We start from the raw sequence: 20,447 nt of genomic DNA, 5'->3' as shown, positions 1-20,447 counted from the left end.
TTGCAACCCTTCAGTGCCCACCCCAGATCCACTGAACATACCCTTTGGCCTACCCAGTCAGGCTGAGGCTGGGGGTAGCTAAGAAGAGAAGCAACAACAATTCAGCTTTAATCATATAATTAACATATTTTAACCAAAACATACAGAGTTTTTCATTGTTTCTCACTTAGACTTTTCAAGGAATAGGGTTACGGTCTTCTAGGGTATTGGAGAAGGGATGGTTTTTTTGTTGTGGTTTTTCCTTTTTTGGCTTTTTTGACAATCAAAGTGAGGTCAATGTTTAAAGAAATATATATATTTCTCTATATCTAACATTTCTATATAACAATAAAAATCAGAGGCTTTTGGTCTCGGTTAGTGCTAGGTCCAGCTTGGTTCCCCAAGGGGATAAGGCAAGGGACTCGCCCCTTCCCTTCCTTTCCCCCCCTTCTTGGTCCTCACTGCCATGCTCTGTCCAACCAGGAAAGGATGGGTGGGAGCTGGGCATTCACAGGTGCCCTCACAGGACAGGACTCCAGTAACAACTGAGCAAGGAGGGTCAAGTGGTATGAATTTAGATCGAACGAGAGGAAGTTCTCCCAAACCAAAGCAGTTTGGACGCTGCCCCTCAAGCTTACTCTTACATCCAATTCTATCAAGGATGTGGGCAGAGCTCGGCACAGTACAGACAGTGGTTATTGATTTCTTTTTACTCTTTGTATGTGACAGCAGTAGTGAGATTGGGTGTCAGATGACCCAAAGGAAGAGAAGGACATTGCTGTGGAGTCAAGCTCCCTCATAAGTCCCTTTAAGAGGCTTAGGCCTTAGCCTAGCCAAACTCAGCATACACCACCAGGACCAAATGATAACAGCCCTGGAAAAGGGGGAAATAAAAAGGAAAGAGTTGGCCCAACAACTACCTAGTGTTTGGTGGTGGTAGCGAGGCATCTGTGAAGCCAAGAATCACAGGGACCATCCCTCCAGTTCAAAAAAGCTCTTCCCACTCCCTGTCCAATGTAAACTCACCTCTACCTCCTAGTGCTTCCAGCTGCTTCTGAAATGGTTTCAAATCTAAAAGCAGATTACTCTGATTTACTAGCCTGAAAACAGATTCAAGAGGGTTTTGATCAAAACCTCACTGTAGTCAGTGAAATCTAGGCCAGGTTATTCAAGAGAAATCTAAGGGCATCCCTAACTTCTGGAGGCTGTAATCATAAATCATTCCTATACTCTCCCACCATTCGGGTTGTCAAAAACAAATCCCAGGCCAGTTGGACCAAGGGAAAGTCGAGGGAGGTATTCATGTTCTCAGAATATTCCACTCCTTTGGTGTGTGTGACTGACTTCTCAACCAGTCTTCACCATTGCCTGAATGAGTATCTGGTGCAAAGGTGTAAAAGGATGAAATCCCACAAAAGGGCAGACGAAGAAGGAAAAGAGAAATACATATAAGAATTAGTACCAATGGCAAAAGGCATCATTCCTCCTCTCTATCCTATTTAAGCCTGCAGCCTCTACAGCATCTAGGTGGTAAACCTGAAAGAGGTAAAGACAACAGCCAGTACCTGTGTCCAGGCTGAAATCTCCTTCCCTCTTCCCCAGAAAAGGGGGGGGAAAAAAAAAGCCCAGCAGCTCAGAGAGTGGCAGGGAATCTTGGCCAAGAAAATGAGAAGAGCAGCATCTGAAAAGAACCAGAGCTACTCCCAAGCACAACTTCTGTTCTACTCATTATCAACAGTCAATTTCTGATGCCCTGAGAAGGGAGTGAGGACAAGTCCCTTCCTCCTGGACCTAGGGTCACATTGGCACCATCCTCCCCCCATTGATGGAAGCACCTGTTGGGAGCAGCCAAGTTGGGAAACAATAGGAGGCTCAGGGAACAGATGGGCACAGGAATTCATTTCCTCCTATTTTGTGCTTAGTTGTCTCCAAAGGCCAGGGACTACTACCTCTACCCACCTGTACCTGTTCTGAAGTCTCATGACCCAAAGGAATAGGGCACACCAGACCCCTATGCCAGTCTGAGAAGGCTAGCCAAAGACCCAGAGAGTGAGAACCACTGCCATGTAAACAGGAGCCTGTGGAAAGGAGGCAGGTCCTGCTCCAGGAGGGGCAGGTCCACTGGTGAGGTGGTGACTGGCAATATGGAATGCCAGCCACCTGCCCTGTAAGATGGACGGGCAGCTGTCTTTGAAAAAGTGCTTTGATTCAAAACTACTGTTATGTGCTTGATTATAGGACTAATTATCCCAGAAATTGGAGGGAGTAGGGGAAAGGAGAAAGAAGAGAAAAATTTTTTCAAAAGAAAAGAAAAAAATCCCAGGGAGCTCTGGACCAGGCCCTAGGCTCATTAAGAGTTAGGGCTTTGGGACCAGCAAAGATCACTCCCTCTTCCCCTCATCTTTCCCTCCTCAGCTAAGCCAGGAGAGCATCAGAGATGGAGAAGTGGTGACTCTGGGAGTGTCCTTTTTTTGTAAAAAGGCAAAAGAAAACTGCCTAACCTGAAGGAGGAAGGTACTCCCACCAGGTTTGCATAAATATCAAAGGCCGTGGAGGCTAAGGCTGAATTCTTCCTTTGTATTAAGCTTCTATCCAGTTCTCCCCTTCTCATGCTTCTTCGACCTGCTCAGGTCCCTGAGAGATTGTGTTCTTAGGATGGGTCAGTAGTACCAAAGTGCTGCTCCCTCAGGTCAGACCAACTCTTTCTGTTTTTCTGTGGAAAGAAGAGTGACCTGTTAGAGGAGGGGAGGTCCACGGAGCTGAAAAACCCAGTGATTTGCCCTGGACAGTGAGGATGGTTGAGAAAGGCCATCCCCGCTGCCCATTGCAAAGTGCCACCCTCAGGTGGCAGTGACCAGCTGCTCTGAGGTATAGAAATCCCATTTCTAGAAGTCTTCTAGTGGAGGGAAAAAGGAAACAGGAATGTGGCAGGCCTAAGCTAAGCACTTTATCTCATTTGAATCTCACAACCCTGTTGTCCTCATTTTTGCAGATGAGGAAACTGAGGCAGACAAAAATTAAGTGATTCACTCCAAGTCACTAATTGGAACTCTAGCACTCTATCCCGTGCCCCATCTATTTGCCAACAGTGCCATCAAGGCCAAATGGCATTATCAGAGATGTTACAAAGTTCAGCCTAGGATTGGGTCCCTCCTTGGCTCCAAGCTGCTATGAATCTTCATGTCCTTCTCCCACATCACCCCGTCCCATTCTGGGATCCTGAGGAATTGGGAGTAAAGGAACTCAGACCCTTCAAGGGTTCAAATGGTGTGTAAGTCTTCCTCCCTGACTCCTCAGCGCTCCTGAAAACACCAAGGCCTTCCTGGATAGAAAGCCCAGGACTCCCTAGCATCAAAGCCTCAGTATCCATCCACATCCGACCTCAGTGATAATCCTCACTGCTCCGACCACCTGACAGGATGGTTGAGGCAGGTGTGTTCTTCAAGGGCTTAGAAAACTAATGAGGAGCTGTTGCATCTGGGATTGAAAGAGCCCTCATAACCTTCCTCATGCCTTGGTTTCTCTAGGCATAGGCAGAGAGCCACTGCACATCTTCACTGCAGTGGGACAAGGTCAGCAAGGATTGAATCCATGAACATAGCCCCCAGGCCCACCCCAACACCCCAGGTACCTGAGGCGGCAGGACTCGACGGCTGTGGCTCCAGGCCCGCCAGCTGCACTGTGCCTCCGTTCTCTGCTAGCTCTCGTTTAGTCCTATCCTCAAGGTGGGGATGCCCATTAGCAGGAGACGCTGAGGAGCTCTCAGCCTGCTTGATGCCAGGAGAACCAGATGGAAGGCCCCCTGCTGTCGGCTTCCGAGCCACAGGTGGGGCAGCCTTGCTAGGTTTCCTCTGGGTCTGGGGTCCCCGCTGCTCAGACAAAGTCCGAAGTTCTGCTACCAGGTTCCGCTGCAGGTCGACCTGGGCCTCGGGAGAAACAGGCCGCTCCAACTGCAGCTTCTTGGCACCCTTGGAGAAGATGAAGCTGGCGGTGGAAGCGGGAGAGGCAGGGGACTGTGGCCGTGGTGATGCGGCCTCTGGCTCGGATGGGCCGTTGGGTCGAGGGCCAGGGGGTCCTTCGGTGGAGGCCAGGCTTGAGACCTTGAGGCGCATGGCTGCATGAAGCCCAGTGGAGGGCCCGGGGGCTGGGCTGCTCCGCACAGAGAGCGCCTTCCGTAGTGGTTTCTGTGGAGCAGGGGCAGCTGGGGCCTCGGAGGCTGGCAGAGCTGGGGGAGCAACAGAGCGCAGCCGCACCATCTGCAGCAGGGAGGGCGTGACAATAGGAAGGCTGGCATCTTCCTTGGCCACAGGGATGCTCTTACTGCGTCCCAAAGGCTCCTTGGATGGCTCTGTGGTCTTCCCAGAACTAGGCTGAAGGACTGGGGCTGGCAAGGGTGGGGGGCTGGGGGGGGACCCCGGGGCAGGCAGTGACTCAGGCTGGGGTTGACTTCGTGAGGAGACAGTGGCCAGGAAGGAGCTCGAGGGCTGTGTCTCAGGCTTGGCCACAGATTGAGGAGGAGACCCCAGAGGAGTGGGAAAGGCCTGACCTGCAGCAAGAGGCTCAGCAGGGAAAGGAGATGAGGCCACACATGGAGCCGGGGACTCTGGCCTTGCAGGTGAAAAGAAGGCCTCATCTGGTGGAGGGAAATCAGCCATAGACAGGTCTTGTTCCTCAGGGACAGGGGGAGGGGGAGGGGGCCAGTTGGGGTCCTGGGAGGCCTCCCCATCAGAATTCAGGGGTGCTGAGGCTGGAACCTGGGTGACGATCTCCACTTTCTTAGCAGGCGGTGGGGGTGGGTGGTAAGATGGGGGAGGTGAAGGGGGAGGAGATGCACCCATGGGTGGTAAAGATTCCCCATTTGATTTCACTGGGGTCACTGAGCCCTGGATGGGAGGAGGAGGAGCAGAATTAGAAACAGGAACAGATGCAGTTGGAGTTGGGGCCTTCGGTTTTGAGGGCGGTGGAGAGAAAGGAGCTGGGACTTTAGGGTGAGGGGGAATGACAAATCTATCAGCTGGGTTGGTTGAGGGCAAGGGAACATCCAGAGGCTGCACAGGGACACCCTTATCTGCAAGAGCTGGGTCACAGGACGAAACGGAGGAGCAGAGGGAGGTAAGTGAAGAAGACACCGAGGCCCCAGGGGATCTCAGGGAGCAGACTCGCTCAGGTTTCAGAGGCCTTGGAGATGGCTTGCCTGGTGAGGCAGGGGGGCCCATCAGCCCCTTGGGAGGCAGTGTAGGGGTGCCACTTTGGCTGGAGTAGCCGCTAGAGGGTGAGAGGGTACGCTCTGGGGAGCCCACCAGGCGCTGAGATGTGCTGGGAGACAGAGCTGGGACTGGGGCTCCTGGGGCCACCTCCTCAGGCTCTCCAGGAGCAAGGAGCTGTGGGGGCTTTCGTTCTGGTTTGGGGGGCAGGCCAGGGGCTCCATCCGCTGAGCCTCGCTGGTGAAGGGAGTAGGTCCGGCGAGGGGGCGCCGGTGCCCGTTTCAGCTTCCGCAGAGACACGCTCCTGGTAGACGAGTGTCCGCTTTGAATGCTGACGGTGTCTGACCCATCAGCCCTGCTGCTGCCCATGCTGGGTGAAGCCTGCCCACTGCCTGTAGCCATGGAAATCCCACTACCCGCCACACTGCGGGGGCTGTCTCGGCTGGTGGCATGCCCCTCCTCAAGCGCTGGCAGGCCATCAATTCGGTCTCCCGAGCCCCCCTGTGATGACAGTGTTGATCCATCGGATACAATTGTTTCTGTGGACTGTGAGTGACTCCAGTTGTCACTGGAAGAGGATGCATGGCGGCTTCTGGGTCGGCAGGAAGAAGAGGAGGAAGAGAAGCGTCCCAGAGAACGAACGGAAGCTGGACTGGCTGACATGAGGCTGCAGCGGCTCAAGGTGCGAACGCTGCAGCGGCTCAGGGCCACCACATCCACTGTTGGGGGCAAGACCGCATTAGGGATGATCTTGGAGAGGTAGGTGGCCTGGGGTGAGATGGACATGGCTGGGCTCAGAGGCTCTGGGGATCCTGCCCCACCGGTCATCCCTGGCACTGCTAGTGACTTGGGCCGGATCAGGGGGGACAGCCGGGCCCCTGTCCTTCGGCCAACGAGGCTGTCGTCACGGTAGACGTGATCGATGTGCCGTTGTAAGGCAGCCTCATCTCCAGACCCTGCTTCCAACTCAGCCAGTGACACTCGGACCCCCGGAACACCACTCCCAGGGGCTGCCAGCTGCCCATCCACTGTGGGGATGTGGACCACTCCCCCTGCTGCACCATGCCCATTGGTGAGGTGAGCAGGAGGCCGGGGCACAGGCAGGTCATGCCCATTCCTTAGACCTATATGTGGACAAAAAGAGGAGTCAGTGAGACAGGGAGCTTTGCCTTCCATAGACGTGGTATAGGGCAATGAAAACAGCACTAGACAGACTGGGGTCAGAAGACCTGGGATCGAGATCCATCCATGATACTACTCGGCTGTGTGACTCACAAACAGGTCACCTTATCCTCACTGAGCCTCTCTCATCTGTAAAAGGTTATGGTGCCTGAACTCTCATAAAGCTCCTGTAAATCTAAGGTCCTCTGTAAACCTAACATATCCTAGGAAACAGAATTCTCCTTTCCTTCTCCTCCCAGCCTCCCAGCCCAGCCAGGTAATGGCTCACCCAGCTCCTTCTGGACATGCTGTGGGAGCCCCAGCACTGTGCTGCGCCTTTCTCGCCTTCGCCGGCCCGATTTCCCTGATTTTGAGGGGAATGAGTCATGAGGTCGAAAGGTGGAGCCTGTAAGTGAGGGAGTTAATGGAGGCATGAAAGGGTTAATGAAAATGTCATCACGCAGGGACACACACAGTGGGGAGGCGCTGGCCGGCCCCAGGTCCCATCCCTACATAGGCACCTTTGCGCTGGATCATCTCGGACCGGATGGACAGGGCATCCTCGGCGGCAGAGCTCTCCATGGTAGACGTGGTGCTCTGGCTACAGAAAGATACGCTGTCCTCATCCACGGTACCCAACTGGGATGACTGTGGGATAGATAGAGTAGTGTCAGGAGAATCCAGGGAGTCAAGGACTATACCAGCCCTCGGCTCCTCAGGATCCGCAGAACTCATGGCCCGAATGAACCCAAACCCACAGAGTGCATTCCCTTCCCTTACTCTTAAAGTTAGGAAGGTGAGGATTGAGAGAGGAAGAGACAGAGTTTAAATGTGGACACAGGCTCTCTGATTCTAAGACCACTGCTTTTTCCATTCTATCTTGCAGTTTCTTCCTAAGGCCTGGTCCCTCAGGGACCTGGGGGAATCCAGGCCAGGATGGCAGCCCTTTCCTTCCTCCCCCTTCTCACCTTGATGCTCTGACTATCTCCATGGTCCCAGCAATCCTTGTTCTGCTTCTGTTTTTCTGAAAGACAAGAAAAGAGAAACTATCCAAAACTCCAGCCTTTAACTCAGAGGTCTTTTGGTCAGAGGAGGTAAAAAGGAGGAGTAGCACTATCACTGCCCCCCCCATCCTACCATCACGACCTCTTGCTCCAGAGTGTCGCTCCCCTTCTCACTCAGGGCCCAAAATCCAGGGGGACCAGAGAACTTAGAATGGAAAGAAGGCTTAAGAGAACACCTGCTTCAACTTGCTCATTTTATAGATGAAGAAACTGAGGTCCAGGAGTCAGCCTTGGACATGGGACACACACACTCCCACATCCTTTATCCATCCTCTACAGTCCCACTCCAATGCCACCTCTTCCCATAAGCCTCCCTCAGACTTCCTTTCTCATGCACTTACATAAGATTATGAATGATCTTACTAGCTGCGCTGTGTCACCTTCCCTTCTAGATGAAACACTGGTGACCCATGGGGCTGGGATAGAAGAAGGGGTTCAGCTGCCTGAGGCCACGAGGGCACAAGGAACCCAGAACCTAGGGAAGAATGGGGGCGGGGGTGGAGGGGGGGTGGCACCTTGGTGCTGCAGAGATCGAAGTCCTTCTTGAGCCTGAAAATGCAGTTCCTCCAGGTGAGGGGGGCGACTGCTGGGAAAGAAGACATTGTCCTGGTGGTCATCCGAGGGCTGTTTGTTGTCTGCTTTATTTGAGCCTGGGGATAAGACAAGAGGTCGACCTTCAATGCATTGTTGGTGGAGTTGTGAACAGATCCAGCCATCCTGGAGAGCAATATGGAACTATGCCCAAACTGCAATAGAATGGACTATACCCTCTGACCTAGCAAATCCAATGCTAGGTCTATATCCAGAAGAAATCATAAAAAAATGGGAAAAATACTACAAGTTCCAAAATATTCATGGCAACTCTTTTTGTAGTGGCAAAAAATTAGAAATTGAGGGGATGCCCATCAATTGGGGAATGGTTAAACAAGTTACGGTATATGAATGGTTATGGAGTACTATTGTTCTATGAGACACCATGAATGGCCAGATCTAGAGAAGCATGGAATGAATTGCAGGCTCTGATGCTGAGGAAGGGTGCAGAACCAAGAGAACAATGTCCTCATTAACAACATTATCAGCTGATCAACCTTGATGGATGCAGCTCCTTTCAGCAATTCAGAGCCAGTACAACCCTATTAGACCAGCTATGGACAATGCCATCCCCATCCAGAGGAAGAAAATCAAAACAAAACAAAACAAAAATCAAAAAACCTTCAGAATCTGATGAACATCACATTCACGTTTTAAAAATTTCAATCATGTTTTTCTTTCCCTTAATCCTAATTCCTCATACTGAAAATGACTAATCTGTAAACATGTTTAACACAAATGTGTTTGTACAAATAGTCATCTAACTGTTCACTGCTGAGGGGAGGGGGTGGGAAGGGAGAGTGGAACTTAAAAATATACATATACATATGGATGAATATACTTAAAATGTAACTTAAAAATATACATATACATATGGATGAATATTGAAAAACTTTTATAACATGCATTTGGAAAAATAAAATATCAATTTTAAAAAAAGAAAGAAAAAAGGTTATCATGGGATCACAGATCTTAAACTGGAAGGGACCTCAGAGTTCCTCTAGTCCAACCCTCCTCATTTTACAGATGAGGAAATTGAGTCCCAGGGAGAGAAAGTGACTGCACAGCAAGTCACACAAGTGGCACAGACAGGACTTGAACCCAGATACTCCAGCTAGAAATCGTCTTCTTTCCAATGCACTAATGCGTTCATCCACTGTCTAGTTAACTTCTAAAATATATTTCACTTTTCTCTCTTATTTTATAGGGGAGGCAAAATGAGACCCAGGGAAGTATTAAATGATTTATTCCAGGATGGATGGGTAATAAGGAGAAAAGTGGGAATTTGGACCAGGGTAAAGTAGAAAGTTGAAAGGACAGGCACACACCACCTCCCTCCCCCCCCATCCCACAATGTGCACGGTGAACAGCCCTATCCATTAGCACAGTGCCTAGAATGAAGGAAGCCCTTAATAAAGGCCCAGAAGGGGAGCTCACAAGACTGTGGTGTCTTCTCTCCAGGAACACCAACTCAGAGCCAGCAGACGGGGGACCTCCAGCCAGAAGCAGAACAGAAAGCATTCCAGGAGGTGACAGCGGCAACCTGACCCTGGGCTTCCTTGCCACTCCTGGTCCCTCTCTACCTTTCTACCCACTCACAGTATTCCCCTCCATAGCTCTCCTTTGCCTCTACTCAGGACAACACCTATGTGGCTATGGATTGGGGGACAGAATGGGGCTTCCTGTCTGTGTGCTGCCACCTCAAAGGGAAAGAAGTCTCTCTGCCAAGCTCCTTTCTTCTGGACATCCAAGCATCTGCGATTCTGTCCCCCACCTTTACCACTCTGCTTTTGTTCTTGTTATTCCCTAGGCCCAGAATATCCTTTCTCCTAAAGGACAGGTAGTCAGGCAATAACATTTATTAAGCTATTAAGAAGGAAGTTAGGAAGGAAGGAGAGGGACCTTAGTATGTCCCAGCACTGTGCTAAGGCTGAAGTTAAAAAAGAAAAGGGAAAACAGTCCTTGCCCTCAAGGAGCTTACATTCTAATGGGAGGAATAAATTCCTCCCCAATCTTTTGGAGAAGTAGCTAAATGACCCAGTGGCTAGAGCTCTGGACCCAGAGTCTGGAATCAAGCTGACCCAAGTTCAAATCAGACACTATCTGTGTGACCCCAGGCAAGTAACTTAAGCTGCCTCAGTTTTCTCAACTGTAAAATGAGGATAACAGCTTCCACCTCAAAGGGTTGTAAAGATCAAATGAGAGATCACAGTGCCTGGCAAAGACTAAGAGTTTAATAAAAGCTTGTTTCCTTCCTTCCTTCCTTCCTTCCTTCCTTCCTTCCTTCCTTCCTTCCTTCCTTCCTTCCTTCCTTTCACAACCAAACTCAAATGCCAAGGCATCCAAGAAGCCTTTCCTCTCAGATCTCAGATTACACTTTGTATCTTTCTAAGGCTATTTAAAAAAAAAAAAAGAATAACTACTAAACTTTCTATGGGGACCTTCTCTACTGTATAGTAGAGAGGTATCTGGGCCACTCAGAGAGGTTCAGGGACTTGTCTCATCTCACACAGTCAATATGGCACGCTTGTAAGAGCCCGGGCCTTTCTAGGTAAGAAACTGGCTCTCTATCTCCTACCCCAAGCTGTCTTCCTCTGAGACACTTAGCCATGGAATATTGTGTACCCTTAAACCACCTGCATTCCTTTGGGCCCTAACCCCTACCAGCCTGTGAGCTCCATGGTACTAGAAGTAAGCAAGCCTCCATAAAGGGCCCCACACACTGAAGAAGCTTTGCACTGACCTTGTCTGGTAAGGGAGGGAGAGATGAAAGGAGATGGTTATTGAGGGCAGGAATCCTACTTTCCTTTACCCCCCCCCAAGACTATCACTCTCTCATGCCCAGAATAATCTCCTGGGCTCAGGAACCCCCAGATAGGAAGCTGGTTTCCTTACGAGTGATCCTATCCCAGGCTCCTCCTCCAAGAGGAGCAGAGGGGCCTGCAGAGTGCTGACAGTCCACTCTGTCAAGTTAAGTGGCCTGTGCCCCTTTAAATAGAATATACAATATAAGCAATAAGGGAGAGGTGGGTCCTGTGACCTGAACTAAACATTTCTGTACCTTACAAAGGACTATTTAAAGAAGAAAAGGTCCCCCAAGAACCTGATCCCCTCGGAACCTGTGGAAGAGATGACCAGGTCACAAGACAAGGTACTGATTTGACCACCCCCTTATGTGAAGTACTTAGAGATCCCCAGGTTCCCTGGGTAGGGCACTGGTGGAGTATTTGGAGAGCCCCAGGCCCACTGGGAGGCACAAGGATGCTAAAGGATCTACTCCCATAAATATTCCTACCTACTCCCATAAAAATACTCAGACTCCTGCATTTTTCACCAGAAAGGTAGATACTCTTATCTACTTTCATTCTCCATGACTAATTTTTGAAGTTTACTCACATCACACTCACCCAGTTGCCCAAACTGTAAGGGGGAGCTCCAGGTTCTCCATTCTGCTTTCCCTAATTCCATCCAATCTCACTGAGTCCACATGTGAGACAGTACCCAAGACCCAGAAGTGAATAACAAGGATAGCCCCTCCCTTCTATCACGTCTAGTCCTCCCTCAAACACCTTTATCCTAAGGTAATAGAGGCACAGAGAGAAGGTAGGTTACTTGCCCAGGGTCACAAGATCACAGTATCATAAGGCCCCTAAACTTAGAGCTAAATGGGGATGGTAGAGATCAATTAAGGCAACCCTCTCATTTTAGAGAAGAGCCTGAAAGTCAGAGAGAAGTATTTTGCCCAGGGTCATATAGGTAAATTAAAGAACTGAGATTCAAACCCAAGTTCTCCTACACCAAATCCTCTCTCCCATGTCAAATAAAGGAATTTGCAGCCAAGACAAATTCTATCCACCATGTCAGGTAAGAAAGAAACTAAGATCCAGAGATGGTAAGGGCCTTTCCCAAGATCAGACAAAGTTAGTGGCAGGATTAGAACCCAAGTCTTGGTTCTTTCCTCACACCAGCTTCCCAAACACCTTTTGTAGAATTTGGGGAACTCACCTGTCTCTCTCAGATTCAACCAAAGTTAGCCCTCGCCTGCTCCCAGAGGCCTAAAATCTGAGTTTCAGATCCAGCAAAGGCTTGTTGCTCAAAGCTAGGAAAATCAGCTCAGCAGAGGTCCGGAAACCCAAGAGCCCAGGGTAGAGATCGATACCCTGCATTATGTGACCTGGCAGCTGGAGATAAACTCTGGATGGATGGCGGGGGGGCGATCAGACAGGGAGGTCTTGGGGGTAGTGAGGTGGGCAGGGCAGAGGGTTACCAGATTTCTGGGGGGAGGGGTTGAGCGACCAGCCTGTTTCCCCAGTTCCTTCCTGGCCCAGATGCCTGGGCGCACACACAAATACATGCACACATCCTCCCATCCGTGACCTCGCAGATAGATATAATCCACATACTCCTGGACCCACTTCAGTCTGCACCCCTCCCCCACCCCCAGCCCGCCTCCAACTGGGCGGTGGCCGGACTCTTGGGGGCTGGTGCAGGAGGAAGAGAAGAAACACTGGCCCTCCTGCCTTCACCTCCAGAACAAGGGGAGAGGGGAGCCCACATCCCTTGCTCATCTATCAGGTCACTCTCTCCTGCCCACCTGGTCACCATTTCCAGATTCTACCCCAAGGGGTACAAAACAGTGGGGGGGCCTCTCGGGACCCCCAAGGCTCACGGAGATGCTCTCCCTGAGGTGGGCTTACCAGAAGGCAGCCCCGCCAGCACTCATGCTCAGGGAAGGGCAGGGATGCTAGGGGACCCAACGCCCCCCCCGCTGCAGGGATGCTAGGGGACCCAGCGCCCCCCCAGCTGCAGGGATGCTAGGGGACCCAACGCCCCCCCCTGCTGCAGGGATGCTAGGGGACCCAGCCCCCCCCCCGGCTGCAGGGATGCTAGGGGACCCAGCCCCCCCCGGCTGCAGGGCTGCTAGGGGACCCAGCCCCCCCTGCTCCCCACTCACCCCTTTTCTTAAAGAGTCCGAGGAGCGAGGGGAGGTGCCGGCCCGTAAACACAACCATGGCGGCGGTGGCCGGGGCGGGGGTCCCCAAGCCCCCCGAGGCCCCCCCGGCCCTCCCTAGCCTGTGGGAGCCGCTCCGCCTCGGTCCAGGTTGGGGCGAGGTCCGGGGACTGGAAGCTGCGCCAGCTCTGAAGGGAGGGAGGCGGCGGCCGGGGCGGGGGTCCCCAAGCCCCCCGAGGCCCCCCCGGCCCTCCCTAGCCTGTGGGAGCCGCTCCGCCTCGGTCCAGGTTGGGGCGAGGTCCGGGGACTGGAAGCTGCGCCAGCTCTGAAGGGAGGGAGGCGGAGGCCGGGGCGGGGGAGGGGCTGGCCAGCAGCCACTGCGCCAGGGCCGGGTCCCCTCCCCTCTCTGGACAATCGGAGCTGCCCGGCCAGACCCGGGCCCCAAGAGCTGGACCTGAAGGGGTGCCACGGGGCAGAGGGGGAGATGGAGCCTGGACTACCCTCAGACTTCACCCCATGGCCAAAAAAAAAAAAAGACTAAAAATTGGTAAGAATCCTTAGAAAGGATCCTCTACATTAACTAGCTTTTTTTTTTTACAAAAGAGTAAACTGAGGCCCAGAAAAAGCAAAGGATTTGTCCAAGGTCACATGGCTAGTGAATGACAGAAATGGAATTCAAACCAGGTCAGAGAATCCCAGGATATTAGAGTTGGAAGGGAATTTAGAACTCATTTATTCCAATCCTTTCTGTTTGGTTTGGTTTGACAAAAGAGGGCGTTGAAGCCCAGAAAGAAGGAGCTTAGCCAAAGGTCGCTAGGTCAGAAAGTTGCAGACCCACAAAGATCTCCAGTCTCATCTACCCCAACTCATATTTGACCACGATTCCCCAGAAAGTGTGGGGGGGGGGGAATATGAAAAGTCAAACCCAAACTGCAAGGTACAGTAAAGTGGGAAGAGCCCTGGCTCTGGAATCAGAGGATCTGGGTTAAAATTTTGCCACTGATAAAGGCTGTGTGATCTTGAGCAAGTCATTTCTCTCCGGGCCTCAGTTTGGCATTGGACTGGATGATCTCTGAAGTCCCATCTAGATTAGAAATCCTCGAGATAAATTATGCCTTCCAATTGCCTTTTTGAAGGTACCAACCAGCACCTCCAAATCATCCAGCTCTATAACCTCGAAGAGCACCACCTCTCTCTACCATCCCTCACTAATCAGCTGCCAAATCATGTCAACTCCACTTCAAAATTCTCTTGGACCCCATTCCCTCTAATTAAAGAGCATTCCTCATTTCCTGTGTGTAACAGCTTCCCCACTGATCTCCCTACCTCCAATTTCTTTCCTTGCCAAACTCCTTGCCAGTTTCTCTCCACATTGCTGCCAAAATAATCTATGGCACAGATCAGAACTACATCCCTCCCCTCCTCAAAAATCTTCAATGGTCCCCTATTTTTTCTAAGATAAATTAAAAATCAACCTCATATTTAAAGCCTTCCACATTCTAGTTCCAATTGACTTTTCTAGTCCTATCTTATATCACTCTGTCCCTACCCCACCCCCATGACTTACTTCTATGTTCCAGTCATGGAAATTTCATCATTCTGCAAATTCAAATCAAACTTCATCCGTGGTAGCCTCTGCCCCCTTACTGTAGGGCAAAGCCACTAACTCTGAAACCATCATTTAAGAAGGATCCAGCACAGATACCTCCTCATTTTCCAACAGCTCAGCTGGGTACCTGATCCCCCACTTTCTGCTTTCTCTTGTGTGTAGTATTTACATATTAGATTGCAAACTTCAGGAGAACAGGGACCCATCTTTCATGTTTGTTATTTGTAACCCCAACACTTGCCCAGGACACATAGGAGATGTCTAACATGTTTACTGACTAACTAAGGTCAAATTGGACTGTTATCCTACAAGCTTATAATGTTCTCCATTCCATTTTGACAATTTGTTCTTTAATCTTCCCCCAAGGCTCAGCTTAGAAGCCACCTCTTCTCTGAAGTTTTCCCCACCTCCCTAGTTGCTATAATTCTTTCCCACTTCCAACTTCTTAGCATGGTACCCCATCTGTTTGTATGGGCTCCATCCCTCCTCTCCCCCATCCTGGTAGGAAGCCCAGGTTGTCTGAATCCCTAGCACCCAGAAGCAGCTGGTACAAAAGACAAGAGAACTGGCCTTGGATTCAGGAAGGTTCAAATCTGGCCTCTTTTGACTTGCTAGCTTTGAGATCTATAACTGCTGTGTGTTTCAGGCAATTCCTCAGTCCCAACACAATCATAGATGAACTGTTATCAGTATTGGTAGAAATCTGGTAGAGGGAATTCCCCAGATCCTTTTCTGCCTACACTCAGCACAGTCTGTTCCTAATAGGTGCTTACTGAATGTTTATCCATTGTCCCTATGGGGTCTCTGAGAATAATATTGACTTACTATGGAATCAATTCCATTCTGACATAATTCTAATAGTTAGGAATCTCTTCCTTGCATCCATCCAAAAATTGCTTCTCTACAATATCTACCTAGTGTTTCTAGGCCCCTCTAGGGCCAAGGAAAGAAAATCTAATCCCTCTTCCATAGGACTACCCTTCAAATATTTAGAGAACTAGCATCCTTCCCCCACCCCCAAGCCTTCCTTCTCTTATCCAGGCTAAAAATCCCCAGTTCTTTCAACTTGCCCTCTTGGGCCAAGCTGATAATGAGACCATCCTCTTTTGAACACATTTCAGTTTGACAATGCCCTTCCTAAAAATGCCTAAAAATAAACACAATACAAAGTGAGGACCCAAGGAGCAGTGCCTCCACCTGCCGCGTTCTTGGCTCTGCTGGTTCCACAGTATACAAGGTCTTGTCCAGAGCAGTCCTCCCAGAAAGGAACAGGTGGCCAGAGTAAACCCAGGGTAAGCACATGAGGAATCTCACTTTAAAGGACTCAGCCACTGAATCATCCTGCTCTCAACCCAGCCCCCAACTCTGCATAAGAGCTGGTCCAAAGCTTCCACCTGTTCTGAGGCTCTGGCTTCTAAGAAAGGCCAGGTTCCTCTCAGGGGGCTGAGTATGCCAAGGTGCTGGGGTCTGCTGGAAGAGTTCTGGACATACCCTGGAGGGACAAGTCTGCCAAGGCCAAGAGCACTGGCCTGGGAGTCCAAACCCAGCTCCACACTTCTTAACTGTGCCCCTGCCTTAGAAGTCACTCCCTCTCTGGAGCCTTGGTTTCTTCACATCTTAAATGAGAAGCACACTTTCACTAACCTCATAGGGTTGTTGTGTGGACATCATCATGATGGAAATGGAATTTATTATTATTATTATTATTATTAATAATTATTATTCCCCCTCTGCGCATGCTACAAAGATGGCCTCTCTGATCCAGGACAAGGCCACCTACCTTGTAAAAGGGATGCAGGGAGAGAAGGACAGAGAAAGGTATTAAGGAGCTGGAGAAAGCCTGCTAATCAATAAAGATCTTGCTATGGCTGGCACTCCAATTTCCTAGCATGGTACCCCATGATTTGGTACTACAGGTAAAGGGAGAGTAGAGAGCTGTCCAGCCCAGTTTCTGCTCTCAGGGAACTCTCCAGCTTGGGAAGACACAAAGCAATAACAATTGTAACAGTAAACAATAACCTAATAACTACAACAAACATTTATAAAGTGTTAAGATTTACAAGTCTGTATTATGTCATCTGATCAGAGGGAACTGGGCTAAAGTCTCTCCAAGATCCATTCCAGTCAGAAATGTATGTTCTTTTTATCCTGAGGATACCCATCTTGCTGGTTCAGCCCTTGGCCCATAGAAGACCCTCTGGCCTGGTCTACTGAAAGCTCCCTTAAAGGCTCCCCTGGCCGAGACTCTCCTCTTCCAGGGATCCTCCACACAAATGACTCAACAGATAGCCTCAGGACAAAATGACACCATTTCACTTCCCTGCATTGATCACTCCTTATTGTTTCCAAAAGAAAAAAGGAAATCTTTGATTTGGGAGTGAAAGTTCTTCAGGACCCAGTTCTGGCTATCTTCTCCAAATTTAAGCCTAGATCTTCCTGCCTAAATAGGGCCTCAGATTAGAGTTGGAAGTGAGTTCCAATATGAACCCTTCATTTTACAGATGAAGTTTCAGTCCAGAGAGTTTAAATGGCCCATTCAAGGTAGTAAGTGGCAGAAAGAGTATTTGAACTCAAGTGTACAAGCTCCAAACTCAGTATTTTTTCCTTGGGATCACGCTTCCTCTCTGAAAGGAATACCTCATCTTCCACCTCTGTGCCTTCGTCACCTGCCAACTACTGTCTGAAACACACCTTCCCTTTCCCCCGAAAAAAACCTTAATTCTACCTCTTCCTTCAACAATTCAAGTCCTACCTTATCCATACATAAGATTAGAAAACCATGGCAAACAGAAGTTAAATGATTTGCCCAAGTTCACACAGTGAACTGAGCATCTGAGGTCACATTTGAACTCAGGTCTTCCTGAATCCAGATCACCACTCCACCCCCTACAGGATCTGTATGGTAGCTCTAGAAGAACAATGTCTACAAGGAAATCCCATTTTATCTATAAAAGTTGTACCCCCCCCAGAAGCTCCTTTAAGGAAGACATCCCACTGCTGGGACTCCCACCAGACCCTTAATAAAAGTATGATGAATAAGTGAATGCATGCATGCATGCACATGTGAGCCAATACACTGATGGAAGGGTGGACTTGAAGAGGCCATGGAGCTCAATTCCCTCATTTTACAGATGAAGAAATAAAGGCACAGAATGGGCAAATGACTTGCTCAGGGTCACACAGCTACTCACTTAGACCCTATGATTTCAAATTAAGTACTTTTCCCTAAAAACATCACTTCTCCATACATGCTCCCACAAACCACAACCTACAGAGAACTTCCCTACCTCTCTATAGTACATATGTACATGAACATATACCTATACACAACACACATATCCACCCACATAAATGTACCATACTTCATTCTCTTATGCATATGCATTCATATACCATATGTTCTTCCTACCACACACATACACATACATACCAATCACACCCCTACCTTTCCCTTACCCCTTCACAGGCACACTGCTCACACCTGTAGAGAATTGCACAGCTTTACAGGCAGAGGGGACTCTAGGAGTCATCGAATCTAACTCCCACATTTTACTGATAAAGAAACACACCTGCAGAGATAGGATCTGCCTATAACTGTACAGGACTGTGAGTGGCAAGCCCAAGAGTGGCAAGCCCAAAACTGGCACTAGGGTCCTCAGGGGACAATGGAATTCCACCAGATGAGGGGAGAAAGAAAACTGCTATGGAGTGGAGGTTCTGGGATCCCAGGACCCTTTCTAAGAAGCTATCCTGACATCTCCACAGTGGTGAACTGCCGAGAGTTCACACACTTCTCATGAACACACCTGTCCTCCCACATACCACATAGTACATACACACACACACCCCATAAAAACTCTCCCACACACACAAGGCATCTCTGGCACTAGTGGAGATCCCAAGGTATGGTGTAGTGGGGGTGGAATCAAAAGTCATTTTGCTCCTTCTTTCCTCAAATGAGCTAACATCTGTAGCAAAGACATAGAGCTATAATTAGAATTATTCATTTCTTTGTCCAGTCTTTATCTTCTCAAACTTTTTGAGGAGTTCCTAAGAGGTCCAATTTCTTCCTCCTGCAGGAGCTCACCTCTTGGGACCCCATTCCCCTCTGGCTTCCATGAGCCCCACCTTCAGTGACTGGTGTCCTCAGTCAGGTCTTCTTAGCACAGCCCCAGGAGAATTGGGGCCAGGAAGCCTGAGGAGAGAATCAACTTCCCTGCAGATGGTTAGTAGATGTTAGGTGTCCTTCATTGTGTGTGAAAAGAAATCTGGTGGTATGGATTCCATCTAACAGATAACACTGCCCATATGTATTTCTTCGTGGGATTCTATTCTGCTGGCTTTCTTTGAGTGGTTTCCTTTTTTTTTTTTAAATAAGTATGCCCTTGTACCTGGGGGGAGGAAGGGGGGGGAGAAGAAAGGGGAATGGAAGAAGCTGCTGGGTGTCCCTCCTCCCTCAGACTAGAGGCTGCTTCCTCCCCCAAAACAGCAAAACTTGGCTCCAGGCCAAACTCTAAAATTCCTTTGGTTACCTCAGGGACAATAGGATTCTACTGGATGAATGAGGAAAAGAAATCTACTATGGAGTGTAGATCCTGGAAATCCAGCCTCAAACATTGAGTGGGGAAGTTGGGCAGATCCTCACCTTCTCTAGAACAGAAAGAATCCACTCTCTTTCTCAGCCCTGACCCAGAAGAAACAGTCACCCACCATGGCCATTGGAAGCAGGCAGGAGGTGGGAGAGGGCTATGCAAAGCAGGCTAAAGAGAGAAGGCTGCAGATTGGATTCCCCTAAGGATGAGGGTCCCAGGTGCCAACAGCTGGAAGTTGACAGCTGCATATCACTGGAGCCAAGTCCCCAAGTCCAAGTCCCAGTTTGGATAACGTCTTGTTGTCCTGACAACGCCCCTCCCCCAGCTGTAATCTCGAAGGGCCTCCTCAACTTCTGGTCAGCCACCTCCTAGCTACCTCTGAGTAAGCAGCTCCCAGTGGAAGCAGGTCTACAAATGACCTAGGGCCAGGGAGAAGGGGGGAAGAATGGAATAGGGACCTTTGGCCTGAGAAAGCTTCTTCACAGACCATTTACAAGCCTGCTGAACCCTGCCAGACCCCATCTCTGGAGCATTGCTTATAATCCTGAGAAGGCTGTCCAGTACTAACATCAGCCAGCTAAGGGGTTACTTCCTGACCTGGCTAAAAAAGGGAAGGAGGAAAAGGATATCCCAATCAAACCTTGGACTCCGGCAGCCTAATTTAATAGAAAGAATATATAGTGCTCACATAGACATCTCATAACAGCCCTGGGAGATTCAAATGTGACAGAGATCATTATCCCCCATTTTACAGCTGAGAAAACTGACTCTGACTGAAGGGTAAATGACTGCTTCCTAATCACCCAACCATTCATTGTCAGAGACAGGTTTTGCATCAGTTTTCCTAACTTCAGGTCCAACACTGTACATGATGCCCCCTTGCCTGGATGAACAAGGAACCCAGAACAGGAAGTTCCAAAGACTTGTTTAAAGTTCTGAAGGCCAATAAAGAGCTGTGTAAACTTGGGCGAGATACTTCCTTTTTCAAGGACATTGGACTAGGCGACCCCCGCCAAGGTCATCTCCCAGACTGAGAATTTTTTTGTTCCAAGGTCCTTCCAGGGCTGCCATGCAAAGCTGGCTGATCTAACATTGTCTTTTTTTTTTTTTAAACAGTTCCTTCCAGCTCTGCCATTCTATAATGTGGGAAACATCCTCTTGAGGGTGATGTCTCAACCTGCCCAATTCCTGTTCAGGGGGCAGGGGCAGGGGAGGGGCAGGAGGGAGCGCCTGAAGCTCCAGTATGACTCAGGTCAAAGGAATGAGTGGGGGAAGGGGATCCTGAAGAGAAGAGAC

At 49.7% G+C, this 20,447-nt stretch overlaps 1 protein-coding gene across 3 annotated transcripts in view; it reads right to left on the bottom strand.

Annotated features, from left to right (window-relative positions):
- Positions 1 to 100: 100 nt before the first annotated feature.
- The window catches only part of NHSL3 (NHS like 3), a 41,883-nt gene continuing 21,536 nt past the window's right edge, over positions 101 to 20,447 (bottom strand). For 2 of the 3 annotated variants that reach the window (XM_074217737.1, XM_074217738.1), the window contains exons 2-7: positions 7,924 to 8,058; positions 7,313 to 7,368; positions 6,866 to 6,992; positions 6,634 to 6,750; positions 3,611 to 6,307; positions 101 to 2,692 (exon numbers count right to left, since the gene is read on the bottom strand). In XM_074217737.1, coding sequence (XP_074073838.1) covers positions 2,670 to 2,692; positions 3,611 to 6,307; positions 6,634 to 6,750; positions 6,866 to 6,992; positions 7,313 to 7,368; positions 7,924 to 8,058 — 3,155 coding nt within the window. In that variant the 3' untranslated portion in view covers positions 101 to 2,669. Of the gene's footprint in view, positions 2,693 to 3,610; positions 6,308 to 6,633; positions 6,751 to 6,865; positions 6,993 to 7,312; positions 7,369 to 7,923; positions 8,059 to 12,953; positions 13,057 to 20,447 lie in introns of those variants that run through there. The other variant, XM_074217739.1, reaches the window with a different exon arrangement.

This window comes from Macrotis lagotis, chromosome 1 (assembly GCF_037893015.1).
Source record: "Macrotis lagotis isolate mMagLag1 chromosome 1, bilby.v1.9.chrom.fasta, whole genome shotgun sequence".
Lineage (NCBI taxonomy): Eukaryota > Metazoa > Chordata > Mammalia > Peramelemorphia > Peramelidae > Macrotis > Macrotis lagotis.
Note: the sequence above shows the minus strand (reverse complement) of the source record. Positions and strands in the feature narration are given on the sequence as shown.